The following is a 23,473-nucleotide window of genomic DNA, read 5'->3' as shown; positions in this document are numbered from 1 at the left end:
ATACAGACACACACACTTTTCATTTTGTATCAAACAGACACAAACACTTTCCACTGCGTTTCTGTCTCCCGGGCAGAAGGGATAAAACCACACCTGTCAGTCCCTTGCTGTTGGGTGTGGACAGATGAGACGGCTCTCCCTGCAACACTAGTTTGAAGAGTTTGGTGACACTGCCTCTCCTTGTCTTATACCATCCCATGCTTTGAAAGACTTATCTATCCCTGGGATATTAGTGTGTGTGTGTGTGTGTGTGTGTGTGTGTGTGTGTGTGTGTGTGTGTGTGTGTGTGTGTGTGTGTGTGTGTGTGTGTGTGTGTGTGTGTGTGTGTGTGTGTGTGTGTGTACCCCTCTATGCCTCTATGTCCCTGTGAGACTATAGCAGACTTGCAGTTCTGTCAAGTGTGTTCTGTCTGAATGGTTTGATGCACTGACAGTCCTGTTGTTTGTGTGTGTTCCAGACAGCTGAGTTTGGACCTGGTACCCCGCAGGGAGTTCAGCATGGTGGACCCAGACGAGATCAGCGTCACAGAACTCTTCAAACTGGTGAGTTCTATTCCCAAAACCAGGAACAATTGTCTGAACACTGTTCTCTTGTTACTGTGTATTCCCCACTCACTATCCTCATCAATCCACTGTCCGCTTTACCTTTCTCTAGCATTAGCCACATAGCTAGCCCTAGCGACTGCTGCGTGTTTGCCAGTATTCTCATTTGTAATTCAGGCGCGTATTTTACTCTTTAAGGCAGAATAAAGGTACATTAGAGTCTCCCTTCGTCTTTCCCTTCCTCACTCTCCTCCCCAGGCAGCGCTTTCCTCCACCCCTTCTGTCTCCCACCCCGAAACCATAGCGACCACATCCCCTGCCTGATGCTCCAATCCTGATGTGAGGCACTTAGTCCTTTTTTTTTGCTGAAAAAATAATGTACAGGGGATGCGAAAGAGGGGAGTGAGGGATGAGAGAAGTAAAAGCCTAATGCGGGTGGAAAATTACAGTGATTCCTTAGTAACTGAGACGGAAAACACAACAGGGGAAGAACAAAACAAATTACTGTTGTCGTCATGGATGCAAAACAACAATAACATCGCCATCATCATGACAACGGCAGCAGAGGACCCGTTTTTAATTTGTTTGGTGACAAAGGCATATCTTTATTTGTGTCCCTCATTGTGTGGTTTTACTGAGTTGTAGATGGGGCTGCTGCTGTGGCTGCGGCTGCTTTACTGCGACACCGGCAGTCATGAGTCATGACTGCGGTCAAATTCTATGTGACCATTGAGTCATGGTAATCTCCTGTTATGCACTCTGGACATGTGTTGGTAGTACCCGACTCGCTAAGGATCATCAGGTCTCTAATGGCCTGGTACTCAGGGCTCTATTGTCCCTCTAACCACTCTAACATCAATGCAAATGGGTTTGAAAAACACATCAAAACAGTATGCGCTTTTAAAACTCACCTCACTGTGATGATCAATTTGAAGAAAGAAGTTCAACAGCAGGTTGAAACTGAGTGGAAAACATGGTCATTGGGGATGTTGTTTCAAAGCCTAACACAACGAAATGGACAGCGCTTTTTAATAAGGTGATGATTCATTTAAAACAGCCATATGCATATTAGAGAATTATGCATACTGATAGGCCTATATGAGCCCAAGCCTGAAAACCCACTGAATTAAAATGACTGTTCTGTTATACAACATATATACCCTACCTGCATATTACAGAAGGCAGAAAAACATTACAAAAAAAACGGATTTACAATATCTTTGGTACGTAATTGGTCTAGCCTAAATTAAACAAATTCAGAGTTAGCCTACATTATAATGAATTTGTATTTAAATAGCCTAGTAATAGGGCATTTTTATATTTCATAATTAATAGGCTGACACATTACCTTTAGCTACAGAATATCTTACCACAGTGCGTTTCCATCTCCTCCCCTCTCTCCTCTTCAGTGCGCAGAGAGAGGGGACGTCAACAGTTTAATGAAATACAAAAGTATGTGGACACGCCTTCAAATGAGTGGATTTGGTTATTTCAGCCACACCTGTTGCTGACAGGTGTATAAAATTGAACACACAACCATGCAATCTCCATAGACAAGTATTAGCAGTAGAATGGCCTTACTGAAGAGCTCAGTGACGTTCAACGTGGCACCGTCATATGATGCCACCTTTCCAACAAGTCCAACAAAAATGTATGCATTGCTAGAGCTGCCTCAGTCAACTGTTAGTGCTGTTATTGTGACGTTGAAAAATCTAGGAGCAACAACGGCTCAGCCGCAATGTGGTAGGCCACACAAGCTTACAGAACGGTACCGCTGAGTGCTGAAGCAGGTAACGCATAAAAATCGGGTGTCCTCGGTTGCAACACGTTCTCTGGAAACACGTTCTCTGGAGTGATGAATCACGCTTCACTATCTGGCAGTCCAACAGACGAATCTGGTTTTGGCGGATGCCAGGAGAACGCTACTTGCCAACTGTAAAGTTTGGTGGAGGAGGAATTATGGTGTGGGACTCTTTTTCATGGTTTGGGCTGGGCTCCTTAGTTCCAGTGAAGGGAAATCTTAACGCTACAGCATACCATGACATTCTAGGCGATTCTGTGCTTCCAACTTTGTGGCAACAGGTTGGGGAAGGCCCTTTCCTGTTTCAGCATGACAGTGCCCCCGTGCACATAGCGAGGTCCATACAGAAATGAGATTGGTGTGGAAGAACTTGACTAGCCTGCACAGAGCCCTGACCTCAACCCCATCGAATACCTTTTGGATTAATTGGAACGCCGACTGCAACTCAGGCCTAGCTCCATATTAATGCCCATAATTTTGGAATGAGATGTTTGATGAGCAGGTGTCCACTTACTTTTGATCATTTTGTGTATGTTTTGTTGGGAAAACATGTTACTATCGCTGTTCCCGAACAGATTTCACTTGATTTCCCAAATGAAGAACTGGGTAGCTGCAGGAACAGGGTTGGAGAGGCCATGGCATACAGAGTTTGGACGGAATATAATCCTGCTATGCAGTGAAATAACCGGAGTAGCCTACCCGACATGAGACGAACCAGCGGGAAAGTGGCCCTCCATTCGCTATTCAAGTGCATACGACTGATGTCTTTTTCTTATTATGTCTGTTCCTGCCCATTTTCATAATGGGCCATTCTAAATCGAAGCAAATTTTACATATTAGTAAAGACAAGATTAATTTGAGAATAGTCTGATGGGTGAAATAATGATCACTTGATGACAGAACGGCGTGTGCAGCCTGAGGCAAGCTTTTTTTTTGGCACTTTCTCAAATCGTCAATAGCCTAACGTCGTATCATGCAGCCCATATATCTTTGGATTTCTTAGGCATTCAAAGGTTTTTATCATTCACAGTTAAAGTTGTCAAGTACCTCTAAATCTAGCATATAGGACCTGTTTCAAATGATCACTTTTACGCTCAACATAGCTACTTCGTATGCTCACTCTAGCTCCGCAATGGGGAAAAATATAATAATCTTCTTACTATAAAATCATATAATATAAAGTAATGGCATGAACAAATGAACAAAGCTACAGCCTATGGCATGGCACATAGCCAGATAACATACAGTAGGCCAACTCATATTCTGTTCTTCTGAAATAATTTTCTGTATATCATAATGTTTCTTTAGACCTGCCTAAAATAAACAATCGATTTACTGTGATGGTGTATATTCAATTGATTTATTATACTTTTTTACTTTGTATGTTCCAAAGGCGTGCGCATCAGCATCTTGTGTGTGTGTGGAGGCCTGCAGATGCTAAACGTGTTTGTGTTAATTAACGGTCAATTACCGTGAGCCCGGCAGTCTTTCGCATGACAATAACCGGCTGACATAATTATATGACCGCCACAGCCCTAGTTGCGGATGGAGTGCTTTGGAGGATTAAACTTGTGTATGTACAAGCAGATGAGGAAATGTCTTCTCTCTGAGTCCATCGACCAAGCCCTACAGTTACTATAGGTGTGCACTGTAAAAAATGACTATTTGGATCAACCTAAAAAAAAATGTGTCACTATTTACAAGTAAATGGGTTAGGTTTAAAAAAAAATGTTAAAAACGTTTGTTGAAACCAAATATGATTCAATGCCAACTGTTATATTTGATTATTAACAAACCTACATTTCAAGTTGCAACCTATTTCTTTCAACATTGAACTTACTTTTATCCTTTTGTTCAACCTAAAAAATAACAAATTCAAACTTTTTATTTATTTATATATATATATATATATATATATATATATATATATATATCACTTTCTTTACAAACGACTTTCACACTAACTGGTTACAATATTGTGACCAGCTCTTTAATATCACATTACTGATGCAGATATTATTAAAAAATCCTGTACAGTCATTCTGAAAAGTACTTTTTCCTCTCATGGTTAACTACCAGGAGGAGCTTATATTCATGAGCTCACCTTGAGTGACAGCTCTTTTGAAACATCTATGCCAAGCAACTTGGATGCAGTGTTGCAGCAAAAATCACCTCAAGCTACATTGGTGATGCACAAAGCAACTCAAACAACATTGAAATTGCATCAACGATTAAAAAAAATATATATATATATCTCACACACACACACACACACACACACACACACACACACACACACACACACACACACACACACACACACACACACACACACACAGCTGAAATCGGAAGTTTAAATACACCTTAGCCAAATACATTTAAACTCAGTTTTTCACAATTCCTTACATTTAACCCTAGTAAAAATTCCCTGTCTTAGGTCAGTTAGGATCACCACTTTATTTTAAGAATGTGAAATGTCAGAATAATAGTAGAGGGAGTGATTTATTTCAGCTTTTATTTCTTTCATCACATTCCCAGTGGGTCAGAAGTTTACATACACTCAATTAGATTTCGGTAGCATTGCCTTTAAATTGTTTAACTTGGGTCAAACGTTTCGGGTAGCCTTCTACAAGCTTCCCACAATAAGTTGGGGGAATTTTGGCCCATTCCTCCTGACAGAGCTGGTGTAACTGAGTCAGGCCTCCTTGCTCGCACATGCTTTTTTGGTTCTGCCCACAAATTTTCTATAAGATTGAGGTCAGGGCTTTGTGATGGCCACTCCAATACCTTCACTTTGTTGTCCTTAAGCCAATTTGACACAACTTTGGAAGTATGCTTGGGGTCATTGTCCATTTGGAAGGCCAATTTGCGACCAAGCTTTAACTTCCTGACTGATGTCTTGAGATGTTGCTTCAATATATGGTGTTCTTCGGCTTGCAAGCATCCCCCTTTTTCCTCCAAACATAATGATGGTCATTATGGCCAAACAGTTCTATTTTTGTTTCATCAGACCAGAGGACATTTCTCCAAAAAGTATGATCGTTGTCCCCATGGAGCAGTGGCTTCTTCCTTGCTGAGCGGCCTTTCAGGTTATGTCGATATAGGACTCGTTTTACTGTGGATATAGATACTTTTGTACCTGTTTCCTCCAGCATCTTCACAAGGTCCTTTGATGTTGTTCTGGGATTGATTTGCACTTTTCGCACCAAAGTATGTTCATCTCTAGGAGATGGAACGCGTCTCCTTCCTGGGCGGTATGATGGCTGCGTGGTCCCATGGTGTTTATACTTGCGTACTATTGTTTGTACAGATGAACGTGGTACCTTCAGGCATTTGGAAATTGCTCCCAGGGATGAACCAGACTTGTGGAGGTCTACAATTTTTTGGCTGATTTATTTGGATTTTCCCATGATGTCAAGCAAAAAGGCAGTGAGTTTGAAGGCGGGTCTTGAAATACATCCACAGGTACACCTCCAATTGACTCAATTAGCCTATCAGAACTTCTAAGCCATGACATAATTTTCTGTTTTTTTCCAAGGTGTTTAAAGGCACAGTCAACTTAGTGTATGTACATTTCTGACCCACTGGAATTGTGATGCAGTGAATTATAAGTGAAATAATTACATGTCATGCACAAAGTAGATGTCCTAAACGACTTGCCAAAACTATTGTTTGTTAACAAGACATTTGTGGAGTGGTTGGAAACAAGTTTTAATGACTCCAACCTGAGTGTATGTAAACTTCAGACTTCAACTGTATATATTTTACCTCTCCCGTTTGGCATGTCTTTTGTGATGCGTTTCACAGCAGCACTGATGGATGTGTTGTCATGACAACTGCGTCAGAGTTTTGAATGACCCTCCCCCCCTTTTGTCCATGCTGACTGACGACCTAGCTTGCCAGTAACTAGCTAACACCAGACACAGATGAAGACCTAGTTAGCCAGTAACTAGCTAACACCAGACACAGATGAAGACCTAGCTTGCCAGTAACTAGCTAACACCAGACACAGATGAAGACCTAACTAGCCAGTAACTAGCTAACACCAGACACGATGAAGACCTAGTTAGCCAGTAACTAGCTAACACCAGACACAGATGAAGACCTAGCTAGCCAGTAACTAGCTAACACCAGACACAGATGAAGACCTAGCTAGCCAATAACTAGCTAACACCAGACACAAATGAAAGGGGAAACATATAAGTATATTTGCCATAGATAAATAGGGTTAACTTTTAATTATATTTGCTGACACCTTACAGTAAACATTTGGCACCAGTAGAGTAGCTATCTAGCAAATATAAACCACGCCCCTCTTCAAACATGCCTTCTTAGGCAAGAGAATATCATGTTACACGTTGGGGTATTAAAATGATACTTATGATTCCGCCTTGTCCCCTTAATAATGAATCAACGGGAGGGGACCAGTAACTTTAAGTTCAAACTTTATCAATGTAGAAGCAACAGTAATTTTTCATACTTTGATCAGATTTCCTTCAAATATCCTCCAATTTCTTTAAGATTCAGTGTTGGCAGTGAACATATAACCATAAAAGAAGAACATATAACCTGGAATGACATTCAAGCTCACGGGTGGCCAAAAGCACAAACAAAGTCACACCCCCAATAGGCCATTCCTCCAGCTCTTCTGATAGGCTGCTGCCGCTACATTGCTCCCACAGCTATGCAATGCGCTTGAGGTGTTGAAAGCAATTTAGCTTTCATCCAATTCAAAAACTGATATTGATCTGTCAAATTCGCTATTTGATTTCAGACACAAATTGAATAGAATATGGTGAACGAACCAAAGCGTAATCTTGGATCCTACCGATCAGAAAAAGCACTTCAGATGAGCAACAGTGCCGTTCCTATTTTTACAATGAGTATTAGAGAGAGATACCAGGGTGCACTTGGCCAACAAAGCACAAATGATTTGCATCAGAGCATGACTGTTCGGCTAAATAATTTCTTCAAGAATACTTGGTGGTGCATGGCGCTTGGTTCGATTCTCAGGACCACCCGTACGTAAAATGTATGCCCGCATGAATGTAAGACACTTTGGATAAAAGCGTCTGCTAAATGGTATATTAATATATATTATGACTTTATTGGGACCCAGTCTTGGTGATAAAAAGCACCATTTATTCTACTATATTGTGCCAACCTCCTCTTCAGGTAATTCAGATGTGTGTTTAGGACCACTGAGCTGTAGGTCAGAGAGGCCAGAGCAGAGCCTCTGTAGCAGCTGGATAGTGAGTTTGATTCCAAAAACCACTCGTATGTAAAAACTGTATGCATTCATGACTTTAAGTTGCTTTGGATAAAAGTGTCTGCTCAATGGCATAATTATTAAATATATTATGTGAACAATATTGGAACCGTTTAACTTACAATACTACACTGTACTAGTTCCCCTCCCGTATTGAGGCAGAAACAGTCACATAAGACATTTTGTCCCCTCGGTTGCTTAACGTACTGTATAGTTGAGACAGAATTTCATTAGCAGCTTTCTTCTCTATCAGTTGTCACACAAGCCTATTCATTCCAGATGAAACTTAACTGGGCGATTAACCCTGTTACGTGAGCCGCAGAAAACATAACGTCTCGATGCCTGCGGGTGCCCTCTCCTCTCCTCCTTCATCCCTCTTTCTTCCTCTTCTCCACCTCTATTAGTCCTCTCCCCTTGGCAGGGACTATAGCAGCCATCTGGTGGAATGAATGAGTGAGTGGGTGCATGCAAGAGTGCAAGAAAGACTTGGATTGGGACCTGGCTCCATGTTAAGTTGTTAGCTACCGGTTCTTCTTTTGTCCTTGTACTGGGCACCAACACAGACAGTGACTAAGGAAGATGAGAGCTCAGTCTTTTTCTCTCCTAAGTTTATGCAGACTTGTGCAGTGAGCTGTGAATAATCTGTATTATGGCGTCCGCATGCTTCAGTTCGGCTGGCGGGTGGACGAAGTCGTCGAGGCGAACCGAACGAGTGTGCTCGCGGACTACCTTAACAGACATTCACTTGAAAAGTGGGAATTGTACTGCATGTCCATTTTGAGATGCCGTAGCTAGTATACACTTCCTCAAAATAGTCAGAATGTAACTCAAGAAACCTGTCATTCTTTTTTACATTTTTGCCGAGGAGATCTTAGTTGTGCAATTTTACATCTAACTAAGATGTTTGGTGCAGTATTTCAAAATAAATAAAAAAAATCATAAACTAGTAATCTCTCGTTGAATGACAACAAAGACTTTGCTGAAGAATCCCTACTGTTGACCAATCACAGATGAAGAGGCGTGGACTTCAGCTACCAACTTCAGCTTGCCTCAAGAAAACATTTTGTGTGTCCGAACAACCCTTAACAAAGTCCAAAACAAACCAAAACATCACAAAATGTTGTCATAGTAAATGCACATTCTCTTCCAAACTGTTTCGGCTGGGAAGCATGCGGACGCCTTTAAAGTACTACCCCAGACACTGCTGTGTCAGATAATAATGTAGAGATATACTGTATATCTGGTTGAGTTAATACATTATTATACAGTGCTTAAGAGGGCATAAGGCTTGATGCTATGGGTACATTGTGCTACTGTTCATTCTATCCCAGTTTGACATGGCTGATTGTGCTGTGTGTGTGCAAATGGAATAAATAAAATTCCTTTGAAGCACTCTGTGTTGTGACATTCTTCCTGTAAAGGTGTAAATGATATTTGTGTGTGTTTGTTGATTTCCTCGTGTGTGTTTGACCGATCATCAGTTTTTTTTTCTACAAAGAGGGCAGCATATTAACTGAAACAAATTAGATTAGGGCGACTATTAAGGAAGCGTGCTGTGAACGTGCAACCTCTGGAATTAAATGGAATGCTTAACACATTTCTGGGAAAATAATATGCATAGTTTTTCCACAGCTTCACTTAAAGGGCCAATCAGCAGTTGAAACAATAAAAAAAAGCATTTTAACCCACCACTGTTTTGATAAAAAGTTGAGGGATGGGTCAGGAGAAATTATCTTATGGATGGAGGTACTGACCATCCGTGATATCAAAATGTGTAGTTTTAACCATGTGTTGAGGCTATACAGGGTTTGTTTACAAACATTGGGGTTAAACAAGTGTTCTGATGGAGGTGTGACAGTTGAACTAAGTTCATGAAGCATTTATACGTTATATTCTTCAAGAATCAATGGGTACATATCATTCATTTATATGTCCAAAAAAATGAATGCTGCAACTGCTGATTGCCCCTTTAATGGGTATTGGAACAAAAGCGTAAAAATGCAACATATATTTGACATATACACTACCGTTCAATAGTTTGGGGTCACTTAGAAATCTTCTTGTTTTCCATGAAAACATACATGAAATGAGTTGCAAAATGAATAGGAAATATAGTCAAGACATTGACAAGGTTATAAACAATGATTTTTAATTGAAATAATAATTGTGTCCTTCAAAGTTTGCTTTCGTCAAAGAATCCTCCTTTTTCAGTAATTACAGCCTTGCACACCTTTGGCATTCTAGTTGTCAATTTGTTGAGGTAATCTGAAGAGATTTCATCCCATGCTTCCTGAAGCACCTCCCACAAGTTGGATTGGCTCGATGGGCATTTCTTACGTACCATACGGTCAAGCTGCTCCCACAACAGCTCAATAGGGTTGAGATACGGTGACTGTGCTGGCCAGTCCATCATAGACAGAATACCAGCTGACTGCCTTATCCCTAAATAGTTCTTGCATTGTTTGGAGCTGTGCTTTGGGTCATTGTCCTGTTGTAGGAGGAAATTGGCTCCAACTAAGCGCCATCCACAGGGTATGGCATGGTGTTGTAAAATGGAGTGATAGCCTTCCTTCTTCAAGATCCCTTTTACCCTGAACAAATCTCCCAATTTAACACCACCAAAGCACCCCCAGACCATCACATTGCCTCCACCATGCTTGACAGATGGCATCAAGCACTCCTCCAGCATGTTTTCATTTTTTCTACTTCTCAAGAATGTTCTTCTTTGTGATCCGAACACCTCAAACTTAGATTTGTCTGTCCATAACGCTTTTTTCCAGTCTTCCTCTGTCCAGTGTCTGTGTTCTTTTGTCCATCTTAATCTTTTCTTTTTATTGGCCAGTCTGAGATATAGCTTTTTCTTTGCAACTCTGCCTAGAAGGCTAGCATCCCGGAGTTGCCTCTTCACTGTTGATGTTGAGACTGGTGTTTTGCGGGTACTATTTAATGAAGTTGCCAGTTGAGGACTTGTGAGGCATCTGTTTCTCAAACTATACACTCTAATGTACTTGTCCTCTTGCTCAGTTGTGCACCGGGGCCTCCCACTCCCCCTCCCACTTTCTATTCTGGTTAGAGCCAGTTTGCACTGTTCTATGAAGGGAGTAGTACACAGCATTGTACGAGATCTTCAGTTTCTTGGAAATTTCTCGCATGGAATAGTCATCATTTCTCAGAACAAGAATAGACTGACGAGTTTCAGAAGAAAGGTCTTTGTTTCTGGTCATTTTGAGCCTGTAATGGAACCCACAAATGCTGATGCTCCAGATACCTAACTAGTCTAAAGAAGGCCAGTTTTATTGCTTCTTTAATCAGAACAACAGTTTTCAGCTGTGCTAACATAATTGCAAAATGGTTTTCTAATGATCAATTAGCCTTTTAAAATGATAAACTTGGATTAGCTAACACTACGTGCCAATGGAACACAGGAGTGCTGATAATGGGCCTCTGTACGCCCATGAAGATATTCCATAAAAAATCTGCAGTTTACAGCTTCAATAGTCATTTACAACATTAACAATGTCTACACTGTATTTCTGATCAATTCGATGTTATTTTAATGGACAAAAAATGTGCTTTTCTTTCAAAAACAAGGACATTTCTAAGTGACCCCAAACGTTTCAACTGTAGTGTGTCTGAATCCCCTCTCCCCCTTTACCTGCTCTACTCAACCAGATATAAAGCGCTTTCCTCTCCTGAAATGAAAGGCCAACGCCAGAGTAGACAGAACAGCTTAAAAGCCAATGCTGCCTTTTATTTTCACAGAGCTAGGTCCCCTTTGAAGCGTTTAATTCAAGTCGAATTAGATCATTTAATATTTTATGAATGTCAAAGCTGAATAAATCCAGTTCATTGAAAAAGGGCAAGTGATTAAATTGTGTTCATGGGATTATCTCTGCACTCAGAGCCAATGTAAAGGCTGTGTCTAGATACTATAATAAAACACCTTCGGGTAATAAATCACCGGTGTGTTTGCGCCAGCCGATGACAGTCAGGGTTTTGACATGTCTAATCCTGTGTGCACACATTACAGAGCGTTAGCTTACTGTCTTTATGACTTCCCTAGTTCAGTTAATAAACAACCACTAGACCCGTGTTTGCGCCAGCTGATACCGTCAGGGTTTTGGCATTTCGGATCCTTTGACGATAAAGCACCACTAGACTGGTGTTTGCACTAGCCAGATGATCTCTGATCCTGTTTGTTCACACTGCAGATGGAGCACCGTCACCGTAAGAAGGAGACTCCGGTGCCGGCCAGCACACACCACCTCTTCGTCCACATGAAGAGTCTGATGAGCTCCAACCTGGGAGAGGAGCTGGAGGTGTTCTTTCACGTCTACGACGGCAAGGAGAACAGGCCACTCAGGTATTTAAAAAAATATATATATAATTAAAAAAAGTTGCAACCGCTGAGACTGTATATTAAACACTGGTATACTACTTAGAATGAAACACTGTATTGGGCGTGCATTCTCAGTGATTTACATTTTAGTCATTTAGCAGACGCTCTTCTCCAGAGCGACTTACAGTAGTGAATGCATACATTTCATTTCATGCATTTCTTATATATATATTTTTTTGTACTGGCCCCCCGTGGGAATCGAACCCACAACCCTGGCATTGCACACACAATGCTGGTGTTGCAAACACCATGCTCTACCAACTGAGCCACAGGGAAGCTATGTGATATGCTACTATCGATATGTTGTTGACTTTAAAGTGTGTGCTGAAAGTGTAGATTATAGTATGTGTGTCTAACGTCCACTGGCGACTGCCCCAAATCAAATTGAAAGGGATGAACACATTTGTGTTGTTTTATTGTATTGCATTTTATATTTAAGTAGGTGGGGTAAGTAGGGTCTCATGGTGTGGCTTTGAAGTGAACAGGATTGACTGACCGCTGACCTTGTGTTGGGTGTCTTTGCAACTAACAATGGAATTACATTTGAACCAATTCTGGCATCTACAGTAGCATCCAGTCTATCGGTTGTGTTTTCCCCTTCACCTCCATTGAGGCTAACACACTTGTAGCTAATCCTCCTGGACTGTAATGCAGCGTCACAATGAGCTGTTAACGGGTGGCATCGTTGAAGTGGGTAAGGCCATGTTCTTTTCATCTGGCTGTAAACACACGTCTGTCTCAAAGCCACGTCACTGGGTTGGTTTGGGGTCGGCCATGGCTGGTGGTAGTAGTTATGAGGGAGGCACACGGGTGGTTACGTGGGAAAGAACACCACACAGACGTACACACACACTCATAGTGTTGGTGAGAATGTGGTGTGAAAAAACGTCACTGTTTCTTCTAAAGAGTTGAGTGTTGGGAGTCAAAGTGCAGAAATTCCATTTCAACTCGCAAATGAATCAATTGTTCATAACAGGAAAGGAAATGTGAGAATAGAGGCTCAAGCGTCCTCTTTCTGTACGACAGTGTCTGACGTCTGTACCCTGTTGGCTAACATGACAGGAACTAGGCCGACAGTGATGGGATGAATGTTTCAGCATGTACAACAGAGACGAGAAGCCAAGTGTATCTGGTCAACTATTATTAATACACAGTTATTCGTAGGCATCGGTAGACTGAAGTCCTGGAATTCATTGTAGAGTCTGTTTGTCCAGAGAATTGTCAACGGATGTTGCTCTGTCGTGTTTTATCCCCCCGGAAGCTTTTCAACCTATAGTTAGTTAGTCACTACACTTCTTCCCTTTGTATGTTGCTGTGACTAATATCACATGAGAGAACATCTATTTTTACCTTCCCTGCTCAAGGCTGTGTTGATGGCGTGTTTCTTCTGTGCCTGAATGTCGAGAGTGTGCACAGGGGAATAAGAGCAGAGCACGTTCTGAATAAAATACCTACCTGCACAGAGTGCCAGTGGGACTCACTTTAAAAAGGGGCCTATTTTAAGTTTGTTCAGCAACTTTGTCGCAGAGTATATAATTTTCTCTCCAACCAGCTCTCTCTCACTCTCTCTCTCGCTTTCTTTTAAAAAGCTTGCCACTAAGTACCTGTGCCAGATAATTGGTCCTTCATTGTAATGCTATGCCCTTTGAAATGCATTTTAAGCACACTACCTGGAAGATACTTCTCATGTTAAGAAGTAAGCGTGCTTAGAACTATTTCATAGCTGTTGCACAGTTGCTTGACAAATATAAATGTAATCCCCCCCCCCACAAAACATAGTCTTTCAAACGATTCTGACTATATCATTTATATTACTCTTACCTTGATATAGACTTCACGGAATTGTGCATCTTCTAGCCCAGAAACATGAGAAACACGACGCGTCCAACTTATCCCAGCCAACTTGTCACATTAAATGAATGAGTTTCTCTATGCAAGCAGCATTTTATCTTCTCTCGTCTTAACTAATGACTTTCTCCCCCTCTCTCTTTTTTCTCTCTTTCTCTGGCTGGGGAGGGATGTCCAGCTGTCTGCCCTGTGTTCCTCCATTGTCTGGCAGCTCTGAGTGTCTGCTGAGTTTATCTTCCTTCCACCTATGTTGTCTTGAAGGGGAATCTGTCTGCATCCCAAATGGCACCTGCTACTTTTGACGTAGGGCTCTGGTCAAAAGTAGTGCCCTATATAGGGAATAGGGTGCCATTTGGGATGCGGCCTTTTTGGCGGTTTTCCAGGGCTGTTTTCTCTACCTGGCTGACAGCCAGTTAATTAGTCCTTATGGTGTTGTTGGTCCTGGGTTTGACTGGAGCCAGATGGGGGTCCGACCTGCTCTTTCTCAACCACAGCTAGAGGAAAGAGAAGCCATGCCAGCACCACCAGCTCAGCAGAAGCCCTTATTCAGAGTCAGACATGGCATGCGTGTTACTTCTAATGACCCTAGCATGGATGCAGGCGCACACACACACACACACACACACACACACACACACACACACACACACACACACACACACACACACACACACACAAATACAAATACAACCCCTCTGAAGAGTGGATGACACTGACAAGCCATCCAGACACTGCGCTCTCTTTCTCTACTTCGCAGGTCTATCAACATTCACTCAAGCCCCTGTCTCTCTGCTGTCATAGAAACGAATGGGTACCCTCTCCTCTTCCACGCTCCGGTCAGCTTTAACAAGACTAGGGATGGATGGATGAGTGGAGATGTGGCACTAGCTGCTGTCTACATAAACATCTATTGTTAGAGCAGGCAGTAAAACAACAGCAGTCTAATGAGAGCTGTCACAGATGGTGTAGTGGGGACACACTCACTGATGGCTTGGATGTTGATTGGTACGCTTGGATTGGTGACACTTTTTTTTTATGTATCTGGGTCTGTGTGACACACTCCTCTGAGACACACTCCCGCGGTGCCTCACTCTGTTTGTCTGTGTCTGTGAGTGTTTGAGTAGGCCATATTGTGTGGCTATACGATAGTCCCTCAGACTGATTCAGACAGTCCATTGTGGAGTCATATCCCGTCTCCTCTTCCCCTGGAGACTGCCAGTCATTAACACCGCACCAGCCAGGTCATTCTGGCCCACGCTCATGTCTGGATCTCTTTCCTAATGCAATCATCGATACCAGGGGAGGGAATCACAAACGCTCGGAGCACCGCAGATGGACTATGTGATGAGAGGGAGAGGGATGGAGGGAGAGAGAAGCCATTCATGATATTTAAATGAACCTGCTGATAGGCAGTGATATGGTCCCACTAGGGGCCTGCTAGTGGTCTGAAGCAACCGGATCAGCGGCCTTGCAGCTGTGTGTGTGTTAGGGGGCTCAGGGACCTGTATGCGCTGGGGCGGCTGGTAATTGGAGGATGAGGTTTCAACAATGTAGTGTTAATTAGAGATTGGAGTGTGTGAGTGATGTGACTCCCATGCTTAATGCATAGGAATCTGTAAGTCGCCTTGTTGGCTTGCTGAATTAACAGGCTAGCTAGCTAACGGTCCATGTAATGCTATAGCTGTAGCAGCGAAGTTGGAGTTGGCTTGCTGTTCCAGCATTACAAGACTCTCTCTCTGCTTATCTGAGGGCTGTGAAAGTCACCTAACGGGATTAGCTGGCCGTTGGCAGCAGGATGGGACAAACACGGCAGGGGATGGTGTGTGTGTCCTCTGTCTGACAGTCACTCTCCTCCCTATCCTTTCAGCATGGGAGCATCTGAGTTTAGTTCTGTTATGCTGCAGTTGGTTAAATGCACATTCTGTAGATTTTTCTGAATTTGTATATACGCAGTATGTATAATAAGCATGCTATGTACATATTCAAATAATATGGCTTGTGGTCAACTGTTCTGCAGCCGGATGATGATGCATATTAAAATACTAGCGGTTACTGTAAACAACAATCATTTCTAATAATTTTAACAGCATCTATAATTTTGTTTCTAGACAGCAACACAAGTCCTAAGTTTATTATGTAAGGGATAAACGCCGATGTTCTGTACATTACCTTGGAAATAATGGACGACTCAGCAGGACAAGGCGGAGGTAATGTACAGGGCGGAGGGACTTATCCTGTTTATACCACAGTTACCAGAGAAAACAATACTAAAGCAGACATTTACTGCTCGAAGAAAAAAAGAGATGCAGTCGTTAGTTCCAATTGTTCTATTTAACCTCTTGGGGCTAGGTGGGACGCTAGCGTGCCACCCGTGGTGCACTCCATCAACAGCAGGTGCATTTCAAGAGCGGCAAATTTGAATCCAAATAAATGTCAAAATTCAAATTTTTCAAAAATACAACTATTTTACACCATTTGAAAGATAAACATCTCCTTAATCTAACCACGTTTTATGATTTCAAAAAGGTTTTACGGCGAAAGCATAAATTTTGAGTATGTTAGGACAGTACATTTACAAGAGTTGTGTGTAATGTTTTGTCAAGTCAAAGACAGGGTCACCAAAACCATAAAACCAGCTAAAATGATGCACTAACCTTTTACAATCTCCATCAGATGACACTCCTAGGACATTATGTTAGACAATGCATGCATTTTTAGTTCTATCAAGTTCATATTTATATCCAAAAACAGCGTTTTACTATGGCATTGATGTTGAGGAAATCGTTTCCCTCCAATAACCGGCAGTCAAGTCAGCGTCACAAATTAAATAATTAAAATTAGAAAACATTGGTAAAATATTATATTGTCATTTAAAGAATTATAGATTTACATCTCTTGAACTCAATCAACTTGCCAGATTTAAAAATAACCTTACTGGGAAATCACACTTTGCAATAATCTGAGCACTGCGCCCAGAAAAATACGCGTTGCGATACAGACTAGACGTCATGTTGGGGAGATCTAAAATCGAAAATACTATGTAAATAATCCATTACCTTTGATTCTCTTCATCAGATGTCACTTCCAGGTATCACAGGTCCATAACGAATGTAGTTTTGTTCAAAAAAGCTCATCATTTATGTCCAAAAATCTCCGTCTCGTTAGCACATGATGTAAGCCAGCCGGACTTCTCGTCATGAACGAGGGGAAAAAATATATTTCCGTTCGTTCAAACATGTCAAACGTTGTATAGCATAAATCATTAGGGCCTTTTTAACCAGAACATGAATAATATTCAAGGTGGACGAATGCATACTCTTTTATAACGTATTGGAACGAGGGTACCCAACATGAACTCGCGCGCCAGGTGTCTAATGGGACATCATCGTTCCATGGCTCTTGTTCGGTCAGATCTCCCTCCAGAAGACTCAAAACACTTTGTAAAGGCTGGTGACATCTAGTGGAAGCAATAGGAAGTGCCAAAATATTCCTAAGCCCCTGTGTTTTTCAATGGGATAGGTTTAAAGTCAATACAACACATCAGGTATCCACTTCCTGTCAGAAAATGTCTCAGGGTTTTGGCTGCCAAATGAGTTCTGTTATACTCACAGACACCATTCAAACAGTTTTAGAAACTTTAGAGTGTTTTCTATCCATATATAATAAGTATATGCATATTCTAGTTACTGGGTAGGATTAGTAACCAGATTAAATCGGGTACATTTTTTTTATCCAGACGTGCAAATGCTGCCCCCTAGACCCAACAGGTTAAGGACGCTACGCAGTTGTTTATTCTGTATGTTCCGTTGCCATGCTCTCTGACAACTTCTTATTTAAAAAAATAACAATATATATATATTTTTATTTATTTTAAATAAAGTTGTCAGCGAGCATGGCAACGGAACATACATATATTTAACCTTTATTTAACCAGGTAGGCTAGTTGAGAACAAGTTCTCATTTACAATTGCGACCTGGCCAAGATAAAGCAAAGCAGTTCGACAACATACAACAACACAGAGGTACACATGGAATAAACGCATACATTCAATAATACAGTAGAAAAAAGTCTATATACAGTGTGTGCAAATGAGGTAAGATAAGGGAGGTAAGGTAATAAATAGGCCATAGTGGGGAGGTAATTACGATATAGCAATTAAACACTGGAGTGATAGATGTGCAGAAGATGAAAGTGCAAGTAGAGATACTGGGGTGCCAAGGAGCAAAATATATAAATAAATACAGTATGGGGATGAGGTAGTTGGATGGGCTATTTACAGATGGGCTATGTACAGGTGCAGTGATCTGTGAGCTGCTCTGACAGCTGTTGCCTGAAGTTAGTGAGGGAGATATGAGTCACCAGCTTCAGTGATTTTTGCATTTCGTTCCAGTCATTGGCAGCAGAGAACTGGAAGGAAAGGCGGCCAAAGGAGGCTTTAGGGGTGACCAGTGAAATATACCTGCTGGAGCGCATGCTGTGGATGGGTGCTGCTATGGTGACCAGTGAACTGAGATAAGGCGGGACTTGACCTAGCAAAGACTTATAGATGACCTGGAGCCAGTGGGTTTGGCGCCGAGTATGAAGCGAGGGCCACCCAACGAGAGCGTACAGGTCACAGTGGTGGGTAATATATGGGGCTTTGGTGACAAAATGGATGGCACTGTGATAGACTGCATCGAATTTGTTGAGTAGAGTTTTGGAGGCTATTTTGTAAATGATATCGCCGAAGTCGAGGATTGGTAGGATAGTCAGTTTTACGAGGGTATGTTTGGCAGCATGAGTGAAGGATGCTTTGTTGCGAAATAGGAAGCCAATTTAATTTTGGATTGGAGATGCTTAATGTGAGTGTGGAAGGAGAGTTTACAGTCTAACCAGACACCTAGGTGTTTATAGTTGTCCACATATTCTAAGTCAGAACCGTCCATAGTAGTGATGCTGGACGGGCGGGCAGGTGCAGGCAGCAATTGGTTGAAGAGCATGCATTTAGTTTTACTTGCATTTAAGAGCAGTTGGAGGCCACGGAAGGAGAGTTGTATGGCATTGAAGCTCATCTGGAGGTTAGTTAGCACAGTGTCCAAAGAAGGGCCAGAAGTATACAGAATGGTGTCGTCTGCGTAGAGGTGGATCAGAGAATCACCAGCAGCAAGAGCGACATCATTGATGTTTACAGATAAGAGAGTCGGCCCGAGAATTGAACCCTGTGGCACCCCCATAGAGACTGCCACAAGCAATCCCTTGCTTGCTATCTAGCCAACTCATTGCGGCTAACACAGTCACAACCTCTGCAGCCAGAATAACAGCAAATTAGCTGCATTTGTGTTTGTTTAAGCTGTATTCTATTGACATTCATATGGTTACTTCCATAACAATGAGCTGATGATGCCCAATTTTGCTTGGCAAAGTGCTTTCTCGTCAGGACACTTAACACTGTTCATAATGAGGAGATCACATTGCATATCAAACACTAGGCTAGAAGCTAGCTAAATAGTTTGTTGCTAGCAAACCTGGCGATATGACAGCCAAATATTTAAAAAAATCAGTTGCTGAAAACAGCTGGTCAAACTAGACATTTCATGTGGGAGGATTTGACAGCATAACGCCACTTGCGTCATGAGATTCATGTTCATCACTCACCACGTTAGGTTATTTTCCCCCAAAATGTGGCTGCAAAAACAAATAAATTGCTAGCTAAGTTTTTCAACGTTGGACCTGCGTTTACAATGTATCCTGTTTCGGTTTCTGTGCGGTTTAGCTTTCTGTAACTTTGAAGCAAGTACAGTCTTCATATGTAGGTGTATTTTGCGATGTTTGCCATTTCACTGCTTTTCTTCCATGATCTAGAAAGTTTTTATGAATTTCCCCTTCATACTACACAATTACAATAACGTCCAACATTGCAGTGTATCCCCAATGTTATTGCAAAGCACTTTTCTTTGTTCATTCTAATCTACACTTACTCACTTTCCTTTCTGTTGGTTGACAGTCCGAGAACTGAGTTAGTATCTCTCCTGAAGAATTTGCAAAATTCTATGAATTTTTAATCTAGTTTCATAGAAAGGAAGCATCATTTTCTTGCGTTGTCCGATATAGAATTGAAGCATATTTTGTCTGTGTTGCCAGATATGTTGGGTACAATCTCGTCATGGCGCTATGGAATTAATTCATCTTTTTTTCCCCTTCTTTTTATTTATTTTTTCTTCTCCTTCTCCTCCTTCTCCTCTTCTTATTTTGCCCCAGGGCTCGCACTCTCTGTGAATATGGAGGAGCTTACCTCTGGGTTACCTCTTGTTGTACTCCTGTAGACTAGTACTCTACATCTGCTTGTACTGTAGTACACTACTAGCGCACTACATCTGCTTGTACTGTAGTACGCTACATCTGCATGTACACTACTCTCGTGTGGGAGACCAGATCAAGTAGCTAGCTTGTTGTTTTAGCCAACTTTCCTCCTCTGTTATGTTTACTGTCATCCCCAACATGTATTTTATTCATAGCGTGACAATGAATAACCTCTCTTCCCCTCTTTCCTCTTCTCTCCTCTTTTCTCCTCCTCCAGTGAAAGGTTCTTTGTCAGACTGAATAAGAACGGACTGCCCAAGTCGCCAGAGAAGACAGAGAGACAATGCACCCTCTTTGTGGTGAGTACTGAACTTCACTGTGTCTTCTATGCACTCTAGGGGGTTATAGAAGTAGTAGTAGTATGGCACATGACACTTTGTCTGTTATTGAGTTGAGGATTCTACCATGACCGTTTGATTAAAAATGTATGTGTTTTTCTCTCTTCAGGATTTGGGGAGCAGCGATCTCAGAAAAGACGTCTACATTGTTGTTCACATAATGAGAATTGGTAAGATTCCAGTGCCCACCCCCCCTTAGTTAGTCACACATTACATTTATAGTGCATACATAAAAAAATAAATGAACACAGCTCTAACACAGTAATAACATAGTATTATAGTAATGCAGTAATTATAATATAGTGGTAACACTGTCTAATATAGTAACTACAGAGCGCTGATATACAGCCATTGACTGTGTTGTCGTTGTGTTGGTTGCAGGGCGGATGGGTGCTGGGGAGAAGAAGAATCTGTGTAGTGTCCAGTACAGACGGCCCTTCGGCTGTGCTGTGGTCAGTATCGCAGACCTCCTCACGGCAGACTCTAAAGACGACCACCTACTGAAGGTTTACGCGTGAGTCACCTTCCATCAAATCGAAAGTGCATTTTACACAGATGCCATAACTCACAATGCACTTCAGTACCCTCTCACAGACAATGAAATAATGATGGAGACAATACTGGCTGAGGTAGTGCAAAATGCACAGAGTATGCAGATACACTGTTCAGCTTTCACAGTGGACGGATTGTGGTGAAACAGTGTTGACCAGTTTTCACACACTCACACACACACACACACACACACACACACACACACACACACGGGTACTATTAAAGCACTCTGATGCATGCCGAGGGGGATTGAAATGGCCATTATGGACACAGTAACGGTTTGACCTACATACAGTAGGGGCTGAAATGGGTGGACAATATGCCTATAGTATTTAGCCCAGAGAAGTGACCCTTCTCTACCCTTGTGTTTCATTGGATTTATATTAGAAAGTTCAAGAATGTTATTGGGCTAATGTTATCTTGTTGACCCAAATCATGCATGACACACCATGCTTGGCCTTTGTGTTCCAGATGTACCACGGAAAGCGAGTGGTATCAAATCCACGAGAACATCATCAGGAAGGTCAACTCCAGATACAACCTATCAGGTTCCAACACGGGTAAGGAACAACCTCCCTTTGTATTTCTCACCTCTAGTGAAAACATTATACCTCAACATTTCTGCAAACTGAAAGTACATGAGATGCGATGGATGGGAGTTTAATGGCAAGCCGATTAGCTCTCTGCTGTAGAGTTCCCCTGTAGCTGGGCTTGTACCTCGGTGCTCCGCAGGAAGCCTGCACAGCTCAATATGCATTGAACTGATATAAATAGCAATCCCCTCCATATGAAACTGACTGTCTGCGGTTCTCTCTAGCAACAGGTTGATGGATATGAGGAGAACATTAGGTTTTGGCTGTGAGAGGAAATGGTAAATCGGATGGAAAGAATGTGGATGGAAGAGTCTAGAGCATATGTATGAATCTCTTCTCAAATAGGCCTAAATTATATATATTGTGTGTGTGTGTATATTTGTCTGTGCGTACATGGGTACGTGCGTGTGCATCGACAACGGCTAATTTCAATAACTACCTTGCCCTGTTCTTATATAGCTTGTTTACAACAATAAGATTAGTCGCTAACTGGCCTGTGTTCTCTCAACATAGAAAACACTGGGAAGGTTTATAGGATTTGGATCACCACAAACAGAGTCTATCTCAGAGACAGATCTGCAAGTCTGCTCTTATTTCTGCCTCAGCGCCTCGAAAGACCAGCGGTAATTGCACAACTCAGGGGAATTTGAATAATCTGGCAGTGGCGGGAGCAGCAGCAACACAGTAATTACGATGACTGACACAAAGTCATTTAGCGTACTGCGCTATCCACAGCGAATTTACATGACATCTGCATCTGAGAGTTAATAACAATAACGATAGTTAGTCGACCAAGAGTTATCTGTTCTGACATTTTTAAATGTGTATTTTTCCATATATAGACACATTGTGTGTTTTATTCAAGTCAACTATATGCATTGAGCTTGTCTGATGCTTTAAGCAAAATGTTTGATGAAAAAATTAAGACACACAAATGACTAGGGGGAGTCTGACCGCAATTGATTTGATTGTGCCGTGCCCTGCTCAGACGTACTGCACTGTGTTAAAAAAAAAGACAGCGAGTGACTATGTGACTAGCACCCGTTGTCTCTCTCCCTGCTGCAGCGACCACCACAGAACATCAACAGTGTGTATCGCGCTGTCCGTGTTGCTGAAGCTGCAACATAGCCATTTCTGACTGAAAGTTGTGTTACCGAAATCCCTAATTTTGTTTATGAAAAACATTCCCTTTTCCCTCAACCCTTGCATAATTTACATGACACATATATGCATCGCATGCACGTGACCAATAGGGCCTGACCTATAGCTGATCATAATCACATCAATAAGTTGGTTATAACAAACTCTGAACACCGTAACACGTGACAGCAAAATGAATGCAGTGGTTGTGACAAATAAACTCGAAACGAGGGAATGTTTGGAATAAACGTGACTAGTTGTGGAAAATACTGGAGATAAAGAAAAAGAAGTGAAGAAGCAAGCGCTGCGTGCAGAATGTGTGTGCCAAGCTGGTGCTTTTAGATTACAATATATTTTTTGGGACCGTTTGGAACAATGTAAACAACACTAAATAAATTATAAGTGTCCCGTAGAGTCTGTTGTAATGTTAAAAAGATAAAGCTTTAATAAGAAAAACGACTAAATCCTTTGTGAATGCAATTTCTGAAATGCAACGTGGCATTGTTTAAAATGCTTGATTGCATTTCAAATCATGAATGACTCGTATGCTGTGTGATGACATGAACAAACAAATGACTGGTTGATACAGTAAGTTACGGTGTTAAGACTAAACAGGACGCGCTCTTAGGTCTACAGCTCAATGGGGGTTGT

General features: G+C 41.7%; 1 protein-coding gene across 1 annotated transcript in view; it reads left to right on the top strand.

Annotated features, from left to right (window-relative positions):
- The window catches only part of LOC106576073 (dedicator of cytokinesis protein 4), a 138,155-nt gene that overhangs the window by 46,244 nt on the left and 68,438 nt on the right, over window positions 1-23,473 (top strand). Inside the window, 6 exon segments of the mRNA XM_014152946.2 lie at window positions 458-542; window positions 11,824-11,975; window positions 20,417-20,498; window positions 20,647-20,707; window positions 20,919-21,051; window positions 21,561-21,649. Coding sequence (XP_014008421.1) covers window positions 458-542; window positions 11,824-11,975; window positions 20,417-20,498; window positions 20,647-20,707; window positions 20,919-21,051; window positions 21,561-21,649 — 602 coding nt within the window.

This window comes from Salmo salar, chromosome ssa17 (genome assembly GCF_905237065.1).
Source record: "Salmo salar chromosome ssa17, Ssal_v3.1, whole genome shotgun sequence".
Lineage (NCBI taxonomy): Eukaryota > Metazoa > Chordata > Actinopteri > Salmoniformes > Salmonidae > Salmo > Salmo salar.
This window is presented reverse-complemented; position numbering and strand designations above follow the sequence as displayed.